General features: G+C 47.7%; 1 protein-coding gene across 4 annotated transcripts in view; it reads right to left on the minus strand.

Moving 5' to 3' along the window:
- Positions 1-11,071: 11,071 nt before the first annotated feature.
- LOC144318177 (NXPE family member 3-like) overlaps positions 11,072-16,396 on the minus strand; it is a 64,325-nt gene continuing 59,000 nt past the window's right edge. For all 4 annotated transcript variants that reach the window (XM_077904950.1, XM_077904953.1, XM_077904951.1 and 1 more), the window contains 3 exons: positions 14,659-14,732; positions 14,342-14,554; positions 11,072-12,166 (listed from right to left, as the gene is read on the minus strand). In XM_077904950.1, coding sequence (XP_077761076.1) covers positions 11,634-12,166; positions 14,342-14,554; positions 14,659-14,732 — 820 coding nt within the window. In that variant the 3' untranslated portion in view covers positions 11,072-11,633. The remainder of the gene's footprint in view (positions 12,167-14,341; positions 14,555-14,658; positions 14,733-16,396) is intronic.

Here is a 16,396-nt window from a genome sequence, read left to right on the forward strand (position 1 = left end):
TCTGGGCCTCAGTTCCCAGGACCATAGTTCTGGGGGGGTGGGCCCCAGGAGGCTATATTTTTATAATGCTGCTTATGTGATTGCCTCCACAACTGTGAGAGCCCTGGCTAATCTGGAGCCTTCCTTGAACAGGAGGGATATAAGGCCCAGAGCAGTAATGAGTCACTCTGGTGACAGTCCCTGGACCATCTCAATGAAGGGCTCTGCCACCTTGTGACTGTTGGTGGGTGGAAGTGAGAGAATGGGGCTGGGACTTTGGTGTCCCTGGCTGGTTTGGGGAGGTTCTGCTCCCTCGCTCCCCAGGATGAGGTTGGTGTTGGCCTACTGAGTAGATGGTGGGGGTGGCAGAGGGTGATTTCATCACAGGAAGTGGCCTAGTCTTCTGGAGGTGGAAGCAAGAAGACCGACTTCTTTCTCCTTTTCTGTTTCTTCCTCAATCCTCATAGTTTTCTTCCACGCTTCTCCCCAGACCTGCTAGGCAGCCTCTGGCCTCTCCCTGTGTCTCCTTTTCTCACACTTCCTCATAGGCCCAAGAAGAGAGGTTCTGCATTTTCATGGGATCCTTTCATCTAAGCCAGGACCTAAAGTATGATTGCCTCATTTTCATCTTTGCGCCATTGTGTGGTGGATGTATTTTCACCAACAGGAAACTGAGGTACCATTAAGAAACGGAGCCTCGGGATCCCTGGGTGGCACAGTGGTTTGGCGCCTGCCTTTGGCCCAGGGCGTGATCCTGGAGACCCGGGATCGAATCCCACGTCGGGCTCCCGGTGCATGGAGCCTGCTTCTCCCTCTGCCTGTGTCTCTGCCTCTCTCCCTCTCCCTGTGTGACTATCATAAAAACAACAACAACAACAACAACAACAACAACAACAACGGAGCTTCAATGTCCTGGAGTCCTCTGGGCTGTGGAAGGTGCTTGGTAACCTCTGGGAAGGTGGACAGAAGAAAGAGTAAGGGACCAACTGCCTTTTTGGCAGCTCCTCTAGAAGGTAGCCTGCCCTGTCTGAGGGGTGACACCTGCGTTCAATTTCTCCCTTGTCTCACTAGCTGTGGGACCTGGCTGGACAGTCTCCACTTTGTGAGGATGCCCAAGGAGGGGCTAGATGCCACTAGGAGGTGCCCCAGCCCAGCATGGCATGTTTACTAAATACATATGTTTACTAGAAAAACTTTGGCAGATTGCCTGCTGTCTTGGTGCCTCGGGCCCCACTGCTCCCACATGCTGTCTCCCTAGATGCAAGCTGCACATTTCATGTCCTGTGCAAGCTCCTGGACCCCAGTTGGATCCCCATGATGCTAAGAATTGTGATGCATGATTTCTGCTCATAGATGTTATATGGTCCTTGGGTTTATTCATTTTGCCTTCTCCCAACAGCATTGAGAGGGCCCAGTAATAAGCCTTGAGCTGTGGCTCTACTCACAGAAGGAACTTCTGGAGGATGAGTACCTAGAGTCTTGATTCATAGATGAGCAGAACCTAAATGCAGCTCTCTAGCCCAGAGGGTGGGCATGGGGGAGGGGTCAGAAGCTGTATGATCAGGAATGGGGCCAAAGTGAAGGCCATGAGCCATGGACCATATTTTAAGAATACCACCTTAGATCTTCCCCCATGTTTTCCTAAGTTTTTGTTCTCCCTTCCTCATGGCCACATCCATCACTACTGTCGTCTCTTTCCCCTCCAGGATACCTCACCTTGCTCCTGCTTTCCCCCCAAGACCAGGAGTAAGACAAAGATGTCTGGTCTCACTGCCTCCATTGATTGTAGTGGAGGCTCTAGCCCATGCAATAAGGCAAGACAAATAAGTGTTCTCTGTTTTCTTAGAGTCTGTATTTCTGTATTTGGCATTCATTCATCACAAGATAATTGTACTAATTACTTTTATAGATTTTTCTGCATTCTTGATGCTCTGACACTTGTGGCCTTGCTGACTAGGGAGAGATGGCCCCTACCAAGGCTAGCCTATTCTTAGATATAGCAAAGGGCATTCCTAGGAGGATGTCTTTCCTATGCAAAGTAACCTCTCCAGGGCCCATACTCTAAACCACCTCCTTTATCTAACTCTCGCAAACTAAGCCTATATTTCCTCTGCCCTGAGTCAACCCTATGCTAGGTGACAGACACCTAGAGATAGCACCTATAACCCAAAGCCCACTGGAATTAATCAAACTAGCCAATCCTAAGCTGGTTCCCCTTCCTTGCCTTGTCTTGCCAGGGGAAAACACTAAAGGCTGTGGTCTATGCCTTCCCCTTGGTCTTGCCTCTGCCTCCTCTAGTGCTTCCCCAAGTGGCTCTCAATGGCATGGCATTTTCCTTCCCTACAGGAAATGTCAGTTATAAAAACCTTTCTGTGTCATTACTCTCTGTGTCATTACTCAGTCACTTGTACAAATTAAAACTCTGTGAGTCTAAAAATTGAGCCCAAAGGCATCCAGATTGGAAAGAAGAAGGAAACACTCTAGAAAACAGAGAAAGAAGGAAAAACAGATGACTTGATTGTTTATGTAGAAGAGCCAATGGAATTGATAGAAAAGCTACTAGAACTATATAAGTGATTTAAGTTAGGTCACAGGATACAAGGGCAATACACAGAAATCAATTGTTTTTCTATATACTAATGACAAAAAAATGGAAGTCAAATGAAAACAGTACCACTTACAGTAATTTAAAAATATGAAATACTTAGAAATAAACACAATAGTAGATGTGCAAGATCTGAAACTGTAAGGCATTACTGACAGAAATTAAAGATTAATGAATGGAGATTTCATGCATAAGTATGAACAGTATTCAATACTTTTCAACTCTCCCCAAAATAATATGTAGATATAACACAAACTCCATCAAAATCCCAGTAGGCTATTTTGTAGAAATTGCCAAGCCACTTCTAAAATTCCTATAGGAGTTCAAAGACCATAGAAGGGCCAAAAAACTGAAATTGAAGAACAAAGTTGGAGGATTTACTACTTGACTTTAAGACTTACTATAAAGCTACTGTAATCAAGATGTATTGGTGTCAAGACAGGCAGATCAATGGAATAGAACGGAGTACAGAAAGAGACTCACTATCATGTGGTCAATTTATTTCTACCAAAGATGTAAAGGCAATTCAGTGGAGGAATTATAATCTTCTCAGCTGGAACAAATGAATATTTATATACAGAAAATGAACTTCCATTCATATTTTGCACTATATATAAAATTAACTTGAAATACAGTCTAATGTAAGTCCTAAAATTATATACCTCAAGAAAAAAAAGAGAGAAAATCTTTGTGACTTTGGGTTAGTTAGAGATTTCTTAGATTCAGCACCAAAAGCATTGAAGAAAATATTGACAAATTAGAGCCCCTCGATATGAAATCTGTTCTCCAAAAGATACTATTGAGAAAATGAAAGGAGAAGCTATAGATTAGGAGACAATATTGGCAGATCACATAACTGACAAAGGATTTGTATCCCAAATATACAAAGAACCCTCAAAATTTGAGAAAAAAATCCTAATTGAAAACATGAGCTAAAGATCTGAATAGATACTTTGTCAAAGAAGACATATAGTTAACAACCACTTGAAAAGATGTGTAACAGCATTAGTCATTAGGGAAATGTGAATGAAGCCACAGCGAGATCACATCATCCATCTGGTAAGGGCTTAAATGGAAAGACCAGCAGTTAATACGCTAAGTGTTGGCAAGGATATGGAGCAACTGGAAATGTCACACGGGGCTGGTGGGAACGTAAAGAGGTACGACTATTCACGCCATTCCTTAAAAAGTTAAACACCTCCTACAGGTACACACACATATTCCTCATATATATGCCGCTCACAGGTATCAGGGTGTGGAGCAGCAGAAAGTGGGAAGTTGTGAAAATGAAAAGTCTCAGGCTCCACCTCACCCTGTTGAAGTTTGAGAACCACTGCCCTGGGGCAAGGACACTGGACACTGACTTTTTTTTTTAAAGATTTTATTTATTTATTCATGAGAGATACACACACAGAGAGAGGCAGAGACACAGGAGGAGGGAGAAGCAGGCTCCATGCAGGGAGCCCAATGTGGGACTCGATCCCGGGACTCCAGGATCACGCCCTGGGCAAAAGGCAGGCGCTAAACCACCGAGTCACCCAGGAATCCCCAAGGCACACTGACTTTGAGGACCCCTCTTGTCTGTTACTTTTCCTTTTCAGGGCAATCCTGTGAGATAAAGGAATTTTATTTCCACCCAACCAAGGAAGAAAGAAAGGCTCAGAGGGGGTCCCCTCACTCACTCCAGTTCCTACTACCTGGCAGGTCTAGAGTGTGGACAATGCTCAGGTCTGTGTCCCTTGTCAACTTGGTGCTTTCCCAACAGACTGGCCTTCTTCCCAGCTCCCCCAGCAGCTTAACCTCCCCATCTCCTCTCTCCACAGCCCTTCCTAAGAAGGCCATTCATCAGGGCTGCTTTCGTCAGGCCACTGGTCAAGCTCTGGGGCCCAGAAGCAGGTCACGGGAGGAATGGGAAGATGATGATGGGTTTCTGAGAACAAGGAAGGAGGAGAAACCGGGGGCCAGATCTTGGTGTCTGCCCTTCCCCATGGTCTGCCTGTGTGCTGCTCCTGACATCAGCACTCTGTTTACTTCCTCTTGTTTTCCATCTGGAGGAGGGGTTACGGTCCAGGGAGGGTTTGCCTTGCCCTGTTTGAGGGCAGGCATGCAGTGAGCCCTCCAGAGCCCAGCTGGGAAGGGAAGACTCACCCATGTGAAGCAAGTAGGAAGAGGGGATGCCACCTCCCGCTCACTGGGTGCTGGGTCTTTTGCTTACTTGCTGTGTTCTCCTTTTTTTTTTTTTAAAAAAAAAAAAAAAAGATTTTATTTATTTATTCATGAGAGACACAGAGAGAAGCAGAGACATAGGCAGAGGGAGAGGCAGGCTCCTCAAGGGGAGCCCAATGTGAGACTCGATCCATGGACTCCGAGACTACACCCTGAACCAAAGGCAGATGCTCAACCACTGAGCCACCCAGGTGTCCCATACTTGCTGTATTCTTGATGCTTTGACACCTGGGGCCTCACTGGCCAGGGAGACATTGTCCCTCGCAGTCTAGCCAGTCCTAGAGATAGCAAAGACACGCCCAGGAGCACGCCTTTCCTACGCACACCAACCAGTCCAGAGCCCACACTCCAAACCACCTCTGCTATCTGGCTCTTATGCTCCAGGAGGGCAATATTCCTCTATCCCATTCTCCCCAGGGCAGCTCCTCATCCTCAGAAGCTGCTGACATTATTCCCGCTGGTCAGTGCTCAGCTCGCTTATCCTGCTTTGTCTAGTCTTTTCCACAGTCTCTATGATAAAGGTTCTTGCCCATGTTTTCCCTTTGCTTCCTCATCCTCCTGGGTGACCGTAGCGCCTCCCGACATGGCCCCACATGGAATTCATGCCTCCTGTTTCTAGGGATCTGATAGTATAAATTTTTATTTCATAATCATCATCTCTGTGTCTTTGTGTCTTACCATACCTGATTCAAACTAATCCAAATAAAATTATATTTTAAAATTGTAGTTAAGTCTCCCCAGATCCCAGGAGGCAGGCAGGGTCTATAAGAGTCCTCATCTTACAGGAGGAAACTGAGGTCCTGAGGGAGGTCATGAACATCACGTCAGGTCACATCGCCAGTAAATATCTGCTGTGGTGTTGGGTCTGTGCCCGTGCACAGTGACACTTCCCCACGCAGTTACAGCAGTCAACAGGCCTCTGGGCCACCTTAACAGCCAGGTTCCCTTTCACAGGTTGTCTTCCTGCTACACAGGGAGATGCTTGAGGGCTGACTGGCTCACAGAGCTGTGGGTCCCCGTCACCCGGCATCGTGCACAAGGCGGGCAGGGCTGACTGGTGTGGACAGAGAATGCAGAGAGGTCTTTATCTTTAAAGGGTGGGTGTCAGGTGATGAGGATCCAGGTAGCATTCCAGCCGGTGTGCAGTGTTTTCTCTGTTGGCTCATTTGGTCTCCACTCGGACCCTCTAAGGGAGGTGGCTGTTGTCCCCACTTTCCAGATGAGAAAACAGGCTCCGGGAAGGGAAGGCATCTGCCCAGCATTCTGACCCAGAGCTTGCCTTCTGGGGAGTCTGCCTCTGTCACATTCACACATTTCATGTGTCCTGTGACCGAGACTTCCTCACCTCTCAGCCTCCTCCTCATGGCCCCTGGCTACATTCCAGCTCCCAACCAACCTGACACATGTCCACTGAGCTGCTAGGAGATGACAGCAGGGGGCAGAGACCTGGAGGTCGTGGGCTGACCCTCGACCTTGCTGAGCTCCCAGGTTGGGAGGAGAGAGGATGCTCACAGAGGAGACCCTGGTCTGCCCTTCCCCTCGAGTAGTGGAGGGCTGTATATGTTGCAAAACAGCTCTCCAGAAATGAAGCCCCAATCAGAGCATTTGCCAATTTCCATGGTGTAAAAACTCCCACGGTATCGAGTTAACAACTCTTGTGAGGCCCAAAGGTTTCTGTCTCACGTCCACCCCCAAATTTACATGTTGAAGCCCTAACCCCCAGTGGGGCTGGATGGTGCCCCTAAGGAAACAATGCAGCTTAAAGGAGTCACAGGGATGCAGGGCTGATCCTATAGGATCAGGGTCCTTATAGGAAGTGACAGCAGAGTGCTCTCGCTCTCTCGCTCTCTCTCTTTCTCTCGGTCTCTCTCTGTCTCTCCCTCTCCCTGCCTTCCTCCTCCAAGCACATACTCTGAGGCAAGGCCTTGTGAACATATAGCAAGATGGTGCTGCCTACAAGCCACAGGCTTGAGCTCACAATGTACCCTTCCCTGCCCACACCTTGATCTGGGACTTTCCCAGACTCCAGAACTGAGAGCTCCCGGGTCTGTGGCACTTCATTAGGGCAATCTGAGCAGACTACTACAACTCCCAGTGTGAAGTCACTGCATTTGAGCCAAGAAGAGATGCACAGCAGCAGGTGCTGATCCATTATTCCCACTGTGCACACACAGTAGCATGAACAAGCTCAATAGCACAGATCCGAGTAGTATGTGGTAAAATAAGTAGGGAGGGATAAGCTTCCTTCCTTTGTAATATAATTCATTGTGAGTTTGTATTTAATTTTTCTCGATTAAAATTCTTTTTATTGTGATAATATGTACCTAACAAAAATTTACCATTTTAACCATTTTTAAGTATACAGTTCAGTGGCATTAGGTAGAAGTATAGTGTTGGGCACATATTTAATTTTTAATAATGGCTGTGTTGAAAAAGTGCCCACAACATTTCCCAGAGTGTAACAATCAGCTCTAGCATGCTTCCCTCTTTGGGCTTCTTTGGTGATCATCAGGTGCCTTAGCAAATTTAGAAGAAAAAGCCACGAAATGATTTTGTCTATGCGCATTTCACAGAATTCTAACTTAAGATGAGTTATGATTGACACATAGTCCTCTTCCTCTCTTTTCATTCCTTTATTGTAGATGGTTTTTGTTACCTGGACTGAGCATGTGCTTACAGGGCTTGAATTGGGAAATGGATCTCAGCTGAAGTGGGGTGTAGTTGGTGTCACCCCCAGAAGTCCTTGTCATTACATGTCACCAGCCTGTGGTCCTTGTGTGGTTGTAGCGAAACAGCAGACATGTATTCCCTCACAGTTCTGGAGGCCAGAGGTCCAAACTCAAGGTGTCAGCAGGGTTGTGGCCAGGGGTGTCCGGGGGCCTAGGCCTGTCAGGCACCTCACAATCCCTCCTTCCCAGGCTGCCTTCCAGCGTGAAGACTGGCTTCACTGCATTCCCAGCTCAGACAGAGTGGATCAGGGCCCTGGGTGTTCACTGGAGGGTCAAAAACTGGGAGGAAGTGGTTAAGGAACATGCCTGGGGACAACACAAGCGTGTGACAAGGGTAAGACCCAGAGAGAGAGAGAGAGAGAGAGAGAGAGCGAGAGAGTACTTGCATCTGAGTCGAGTGCGTGGAGAGGCGACCGCAGCAAGGACCCAGGAGGAAGAGGCTTCTCCAGAGTCTGGGCATGGTAGCTGAAAACTGCAAGTCACCCCACCTGCAGTCCTGTCCCCAGCACAGTCTGACATGGGACTTGTGGTCCCTTTGAGAAAATAATTATTCCATATAAGCAAAAGGCGACGCTCCTCGGTACAAACTGGTGAGTGTTGTTTGTGAAGGCAGAGAAGAGGGAGCATCTCTGTTTGTGCTGGATGGGCTGCTGCTGGTTCATGAATTGCTCAAGAAAGCCAATTAAAAAGTAAAGGTGGAGAAGATGCCAAAATCACAGGGGCATCGCTCAGAGTTGGGCTTCCTGTAGCAAAGCAGGGCACAAGCCCTCCTGTTGGACCTCGGGGGCCCATTCTTCCTCCACACCCACGTGAGCACTGGTGCCCCCTGCTCATCCTGGGCTTGATGGACTGATGCCCCCTTGTGCTCAGCCAATGGGGGCAGTGGCAGGATCCTGATCAGGGGGAGGGAGGAGACTGAGGTCAGAGGTCACATAGGGGCACCTCGGGTCCCTCTGGCTGGGTGGGGGGGCACACTGTGCAGGGCTGTGGTCAGGTTCCTTGTGGGTGGGTCACCTTCTTTTTACTTTTTTTTATTTTTTAAAAGATTTATTTATTTATTTATTCATGATAGATGTAGAGAGAGAAAGAGAGAGGCAGAGACATAGGAGGATGGAGAAGCAGGCTCCACACCAGGAGCCCGACACAGGACTCAATCCCGGGACTCCAGGATCGCACCCTGGGGCAAAGGCAGGCGCCAAACCGCTCAGTAGGTTAAACCTCTACCTTTGGCTCAGGTCATGATCCCAGTATCCTGGGTTCGAGTCCCACATTGGGCTCCCTGCTCAGTGGGGCATTTGCTTCTCCCTCTGCCCCTCTCCCCAGCTTGTGGGCTCATTTGCTCTCTCAAAAATAAAAGTAAAATCTTAAAGAAAAAGAGCTACTCTTAGCTGTGTTAGTATATACAATATAATATAATGAACCATAGCCACCATGCTGTACATTATATCTCCAGGACTTATTTTATAGTTGGAAGTTTGTACGTTTTGACCCCCTTCACCTATGTCACCACCCCCTTCCCACCTCTGGCAACCACCAGTCTGTTCTCCCTATTTATGAGTTTGTTCATTGTTGTTGTTGTTGTTTTTCAGGTTCTACATATAAGGAAGACCATTTGGCATTTTTCTTTCTCTGTCGGGTGTATTTCACTAAGTATAATGCCCTCAATATCCAACCATATTGTTGCAAATGGCAGGATTTCTTTCTTTCTTATGGCTGATTAATATTCCATTGTGTATATATGTTACTGGAATCTGGTCTTTGGACCCAGCTGTGGTAGAAATGAGGCTGGACCCAAAACTTAAAGGTATAGGCAAGGTTTTACTGAGGCAACAACTGCTGCTAAAGGGAGATACAGTCAGGACTATGGTTTCAGACTGGCTCTCCAGAGGACAGCCAGGGAAAGTTTTAATGGGGCTGAGATGTGAAAAAGGAATGATACTCAAGCACATAGGGCCGGGGAATCCCAGGAAAGTGGGTGCGTAGGTGCAGTTGACAGAACATGCTTCAACATTAGACATTTCATTTGCATGTTAAGTCTCCACCTCTCGACATGTTTTTTATGAGGAGGAAAGTCAGTGAAAGTTCAGTTTTGGCGACCATCCTGTCTGGAATCAGTCTGAAGCAGTCTAGGTTTGAACCAAGCTCCTTGGTTCAAGGTCTGCTCTGCAGGAGAAGGGTAAGAGCCTACAGGGAGCGCTCCAGGTGCTGGGCTTTGTTCCCAGGGCTCTTGACTGTCTCATATACACCACATTTTCTTTATCCATTCATCCCCTGGTGGACACTTCAGCTATTTCCATATCTTGGCTATTGTGAATAATACTGCAGTCAGTGAAGGAAGGGGTTCAGATATTTTTGAGTTAATGTTTTCCTTGCCTTCTGATGAATACCCAGAAGTGGAATTACTAGGTCATCTCAGCAATGTGTTATTTGACTGAAGTTTGACTTGTGTCATTCTTTTAGAAAATCAACTCATTTATGTAATATGTAAATATGTATCCTGAATGTAAATATGTAAATATGTAAATATGTAATCCTGAATGTAAATATGTAATCCTGTATGAATCCTGAATGTATGTATGTAATCCTGAATGTAAATATGTAATCCTGTATGAATGTAAATATGTAATCCTGAATGTAAATATGTAATCCTGAATGATTACATATTTGAAATGTAGTTGCCTCAGTGGTGGACTACAGGGCTCGTACTTGACCAAGGACCCCAGCTGCTATTCTCTGACAACCCTCACAGTGAGGCTGCTCCTCCCATAGGCTGCCACTAGCCAGTGACTGAGTATGGTAGGAATACTGAGGTTGGCCCCTTCCTGGGACATGCAGAACTCCTCTGATGGTCAATTTTGATTTAAGAACTTCCCATTGGTCTTGCAGAAATGTTCTTAGACTGCAAAGTGGTCTATAATGCATCTACCCAACCTTCTTTCCTTCTCTCCTTTGTTCTGAGTCACCTTTGCATCCAATCTGACAAGCTCTCCCAGCCTAACTGGGCTTCCTCCGCATTATCTCTCATATGTGTATCCTCTAAACATATTTGCATTTCAAATGATGAATAAATAAATAAGGTCTTAAAAAAAAGAACCTCAAAATAAACCCAACATGTATATCTCAAGTAAATAAAAACAATAAAAGGAGGTGGGATAGATTTTTTGTTTTACGCATTGAAAAATTGTTGGGAGCCTATGTATTTCAATAGTAATTATCTCCTAACCATGGGATTCTAGGTGATTTTATCTTCATTGTTAATTTTTTGGTACTGTTTCAAAAATTTTTTTAAAGGTTTTATTTATTCATGAGAAATACAGAGAGGGAAGCAGAGACATAGGCAGAGGGAGAAGGAGGCTCCCTGCGAGGAGCCTGATGTGGGACTCAGTCCCAGAACCCCGGGGATCATGACCTGAGCCAAAGGCAGATGCTCCCCTAACTCTGGGAAACGAACAAGGGGTAGTGGAAAGGGAGGTGGGCGGGGGGTTGGGGTGCCTGGGTAATGGGCACTGAGGGGGGCACTTGGCGGGATGAGCACTGGGTGTTATGCTAAATGTTGGCAAATTGAACTCCAATAAAAACAAACAAACAAAGGCAGATGCTCAACCACTGAGCCACCTAGGCGTCCCTTTTTTCAAATTTTCTACAAAAAGCATGTATTACTTTTACAACTAGGAGAAATATTTTTATTTTACAAATCAACCGATACAAGTTTTTATGTATATAGTCAGGCTCTCCACCAGGGTGGCTCTGATGAACTGAAATAGAATCCCTCTCATATCTTTGCAAGGCTCACTGACACTCCAAATGGAGACACTGGCACATAAAATGACAATCCTTACATGCACAGATGTGATAAATGTTGCTAGCTCTGTCTCTGCCCTCACCACCTCAGCACTGCTTTTCTATGTGGGAACTGGACCACTGCCAGGTTTCCTTCACCTGCCACCACCCACATCCCAATTCTTGCTGGTTGAAATATGGCCCGTGCATTAAAAAAGTAAGAGAAGAGGTACAGATGGCTGAAGGGAAGGGCTTCTAGGCTTGATCATCACACCAGCTTCTCCATCCTCACAGCCCAGAACCTGCAGAAGCGCTCAAGTGGGGCAAATGAAGGACAGGAGTAAGTTGACCTCATTGCGGATGATTAGCCGCCCTGGGTGGATTCTGTCGGGCAAGCCCAGACTGGAGGTCATTTCCCAGGCGTCCACAAAAGCCACACGGAGGTCAGCAAACGCAGCTCGGAGAAGCCGATTCACCTGGAGGGTGAACCAGTCACTGCCATACACGGACTTGTAGCCAGTGTTGGCCAGCTTGATGACCACGAGAGTGCGGGGCTCCCGGGCCAGCAGTGCAGCCACGGCAGCCCTGATCCCTGCAAGTCGTTGCACAAAGGCAGATGGGGGAAAGGTGGTGAAGTGGGCGCCCAGGCCCAGCACCACCACTGTGTGGGGGCCCCCGGCCAGGCCCCCCAGCTCCCGGACCACAGAGTGCAGGGAGGCCACTGGTGTGCGCAGGGAGCGCAGGGGCCAGCTGTGAGCCCGCCAGTGCAGCACTATGCCCCGAGTGGTCTCCACTGCCATCAGGGGCCCCGTCTGATACGTGGTGTGTAGATCCACAGGTTTCAGGGCTGTGGGGAGGACAAGAGGAAGTGTAGGGGTTAATATAAGAATGAACTTCCTCATTTAAAAACACAGAAGATCTAGCATGGCTTGCTTTTCTGTTAGCACGCGAGTAGCCTCTGGCCCAGTCACCTGGTTATGCTCTTCCTAATCTGTAATATCGCCATTGACCTTCCAGTTACCAAGTCTGGGGGCCTATTCTCAGTCCTGAGCCACTCTGGCACCTTGGAGCATTTTGTTACCTTGATGGTCCTTTAGACACCCCCTCCTTTCTTAGCAGTATGTTGTCACCCTCTGCAGTCTCCTTTCAGACACAATACTTCAACTCGGATTCATCCACCAGCTCCCTTCAGCTGCCCCTGGAGGAAGACTTGCCCCCATGCTAGAGAGTCAGGGCTGTCCAGTTTATATGCGTGTGCAATGGTGGCCAGCCAGGGGCCAGAGGCTTCTGACATCTGGTCTGTCACTCAGCTGTGTGCCCTCATAGATAGCTAGACGCACCTGCAGGAAAAGACCCCTCCTTTCTTCACACAAAGTCCCTGCCTGCTTATCCCACCTTGTGCTTCAGGTGGTGCCAAATCAGCTAGCAGGGGATCTGGTTTTCCCAGTGTTCTGTCATGAGCTTCTGTTCATCATTAGAAACACCTCTTGCTGCACGCCTGGGTGGCTCAGTAGTTGAATGTCTGCCGTTGGCTAAGGGCGTGATCCTGGGGTCCAGGGATCAAGTCCCACATTGGGATCCCTGCTGGCAGCCTGCTTTTCCCTCTGCCTGTCTCTGCCTCTCTGTGTGTCTCTCATGAATGAATAAAGTCTTTTTAAAAAAAAAAAAGCATTTCTTGCTTAGGAAAGTCACCTACTCCACCTGCCACACGCAGAATTATCCCAAGGCAAGCACCCTGGGGGGGGAGGGGTTCTTAGTTGGAACTAGAGCTCTCTTTGTCCCTAAAGGAAGGGGCTGCACCCAGACCAACCCTCCTGGGAGACAGGGGCTTCGATCCCTCAAGCAGGAGGGTAGACAACATCCCACAGACCTCAAGGTGGGGCAGCTGGTACTTTTAGAACTTCTGTAAACAAATGGCAGCCCACATCCATCTTGTGCCAGGAAGCCCAACAAGGCTGCCCTCATGCTCAAAGGTGAGGATGAGAAATGGGAGAGGATTCTCCTTCATGAGAGCACAGACTCACCCTATGGGCCCTGCACACTTCTCTGCTGGATGATGGGAGGACAGGTAGGGGAGGTGGCTTGGTGCTGATGTTTCTTCTCTCCTTGGCTGTCATTTCCCCCCATTCCCCTATAAGCATATTCCTTAATCCATGTTATATTATATTGTAAAATCCGTGCACAAAAGTTGAAGGCTCAGTTGGGGACTCATCCTGCATGACACTCTCACCTCTTTTAACTTTTATCTTCCCGGACATAAACATGAAACTCTATCTGAAACTTAGACATCTCAATTCACTTCCAATTTCATGTGTCCAAAAGCATCATGCACATGCTCCCCAGAAGCTCCTCCCACCTCTTCAACTCAATATGAAGAATATACAATAAATACACCATCTTTTCCCACTGCTGTCTCTTGCTTCCACATCCAGTCAGGCATTCCAGTGACTTTCATTTTGAGCCCATTTCCTGTTATCCCTAGTTACCAGATCATCTCTCCTCTTTCCAGAAGCAATCAGTCAACAAGCTGTCAGTTCCTCCGGTATGATACTTCCTTTACTGCTGACCCTAATTTAGTCTCTCATCAGCCCACATGCTGACCTACAGTTGTCTTGTCTTGGACTTTCTCTTTTCAATCCAATCAACCCAACAAACTGAAAACTCTGAAAATATTCAGTGTCTCCTCAATGTCACAAGATAAATCCCTGGTTTCCCTACAATACTTTTGTTAAATTCCAACTCTGGTCCTCCAGTATCCCTTGGCAAATCCTTACTTCCAGCTAAGGTTAGGTACCCATTGTTCTTCAAACATATCTACACTCCTGTTAGAGCCTCCAATCATTGGCCTAATTGTTGAGATTATGTGTAATCTGGGCACCTTGTTCCCCATCCCTGCTTCTGCCCCAAGCTCAGGTATCCTCCAGATCCTTCTCCTGAAGTGTTCTCTGCCTTCTCAAAGCCCTGGATCTTATCTTCCCTTTTTCTCTTAGGAGCCCTGCCCTCTCCCTTCACAGCCACTCACAGGGCACGGTGTCACGCAGGTACTCCCACCACTGCCGAAGCGTGGAGTCCCCCATCATGTGGATGATGTGGCCAGCCAGGCAGCCCAGGATGCTGTCAACGGTTGAGAAGGAACGGCCGGAGCAGGATAGTGAGTGCCACATGGCTTGGTGGTAGAAGCCAGAGGGCTTTGGGCCCATGATCCCAGGGTGGCACGGTTGTTGAGGGGACAGAACTGTAAACAATTATTTGTAAGCAAAACAATCTGTGGGTACAGAAGAGTCTAAAGCCACAGGCATGGAATAAGTGCTGCCTTTTCTGCAAGCCCGTGTCACTTACCCAGACTCTTGTTGCTCTCCTTGGCCACCCAGATTGGTGAAATATCCTGAGGGAGGACCTTGTCTGTCACATTCCTGAAGAGAAACCAATTGGCAAGAGGGGAGCCCTTAATGGGAATGTGTGATGGGAAGGAATCCTGGGCTGAGGCAAGATGGGGGTTCTTGGAGGAAAGGAAGTTCTCAAAGTCAAGGACATCTCTCCAGTGTCAGGAGACAGTGAGTGGAAGCTAGAATTCAGTGATCCAGGGATCCAGGTTCTTGGCCTCCGTGATCCCATCAGTGCAGAGAGCAGAACTGCTTTAAAATGTAACCAGGATTTTGGTTTTATTTAGGTTTGATGGGGCCAACAGATCAGGAGATGATGGCCATGAGAAAGATAAGGTGTCACTCAGAGTTCCTGAGAGGCAGGGGCACAGTGTACTATACCAGGCCACACAGGGAAGCGCAGGGTCAGTTGGGGGCAGAGGACAACAACCTAGGTCAGGATTTTCCCAGGAAGGAATAGGCAAGGAAGGGTAAGCATCTGAGGAAATTGGTCATTTGAATAATTTCAGTGGGCTCTGGGCTGTAGAGGTAGATTGTAACTGTCAGCACCTGGCCCTGAGGTGATTTTATTTTATTTTATTTATTTATTTTAAACAGTGGGTTTATTTATTTTTTTAATTTTTATTTACTTATGATAGTCACACACACACAGAGAGAGAGAGAGAGAGAGGCAGAGACACAGGCAGAGGGAGAAGCAGGCTCCATGCACCGGGAGCCCGATGTGGGATTCGATCCCGGGTCTCCAGGATCGCGCCCTGGGCCAAAGGCAGGCGCCAAACCGCTGCGCCACCCAGGGATCCCCCTGAGGTGATTTTAGGCAGGGAGGGGATATTGGCCCAGACTGTAGGAGCCAGATAAAAGGAGGCAGGGTGGTGGTGTGCACTCAGGATCGTGTGGTATGCTCAAAGCAAGTTGTTTGCTATCTCTAGGAGCTAGAGATGAGCTAGCTATCCCTGGAAGGGGCTACCCCTCCCTGGGGCCACAAGGCTCCAAAGCATCAAAGCATCACAAAAATATAGGAAATGAAAAACATGATTTAAGGGCGCCCGGGTGGCCCAATCGGTTAAGCATCTGACTCTTGATTTCAGCTCAAGTTGTGATCTCAGGTTGTGAGATTAACTTCCCAGTTGGGCTTCATATTGAGAGTGGTAGAGCCTACTTAAGATTCTCTCTTCCTAGGTATCCCTGGGTGGCTCAGCGGTTTAGTGCCTGCCTTTGGCCCAGGGTGTGATCCTGGAGACCTGGGATCAAGTCCCACATCAGGCTCCCTGCATGGAGCCTGCTTCTCCCTCTGTCTGTGTCTCTGCCTCTCTCTGTGTCTTTCATAAATAAAATCTAAAAAAAGAAACTGATTTTTTAAAAAAGATTCTCTCCTTTCTCTCCTGACTCCTTGCCCACTCACTCTCTCTTTTAAAAAGCAAAACAAAAAAACAATAAAAAAAAAAAAAACCCATGATTCATACAAAGGGACTTGGAGCCTTTTTCAAGAAGTGCTAACTCTCCTCTTGGTCTCACTGAGGCCGCTCCTACTGGATTCTCCTGCCTAGCATTAGACCATCAGTCACTCCCTGACCCCTGGGATGCCTCCCCCCACCCTCACCCCCGTTGCCCCTTGTGTGAACCTTCTCCCCAGGCTCTAGGCTCAGCCTTTATTCCTCCTTCCAGATTGCACTCCTTCCCTTGGTGGTCTCACT

The sequence above is a fragment of the Canis aureus genome, chromosome 8, assembly GCF_053574225.1.
Source record: "Canis aureus isolate CA01 chromosome 8, VMU_Caureus_v.1.0, whole genome shotgun sequence".
Taxonomy (NCBI): Eukaryota; Metazoa; Chordata; class Mammalia; order Carnivora; family Canidae; genus Canis; species Canis aureus.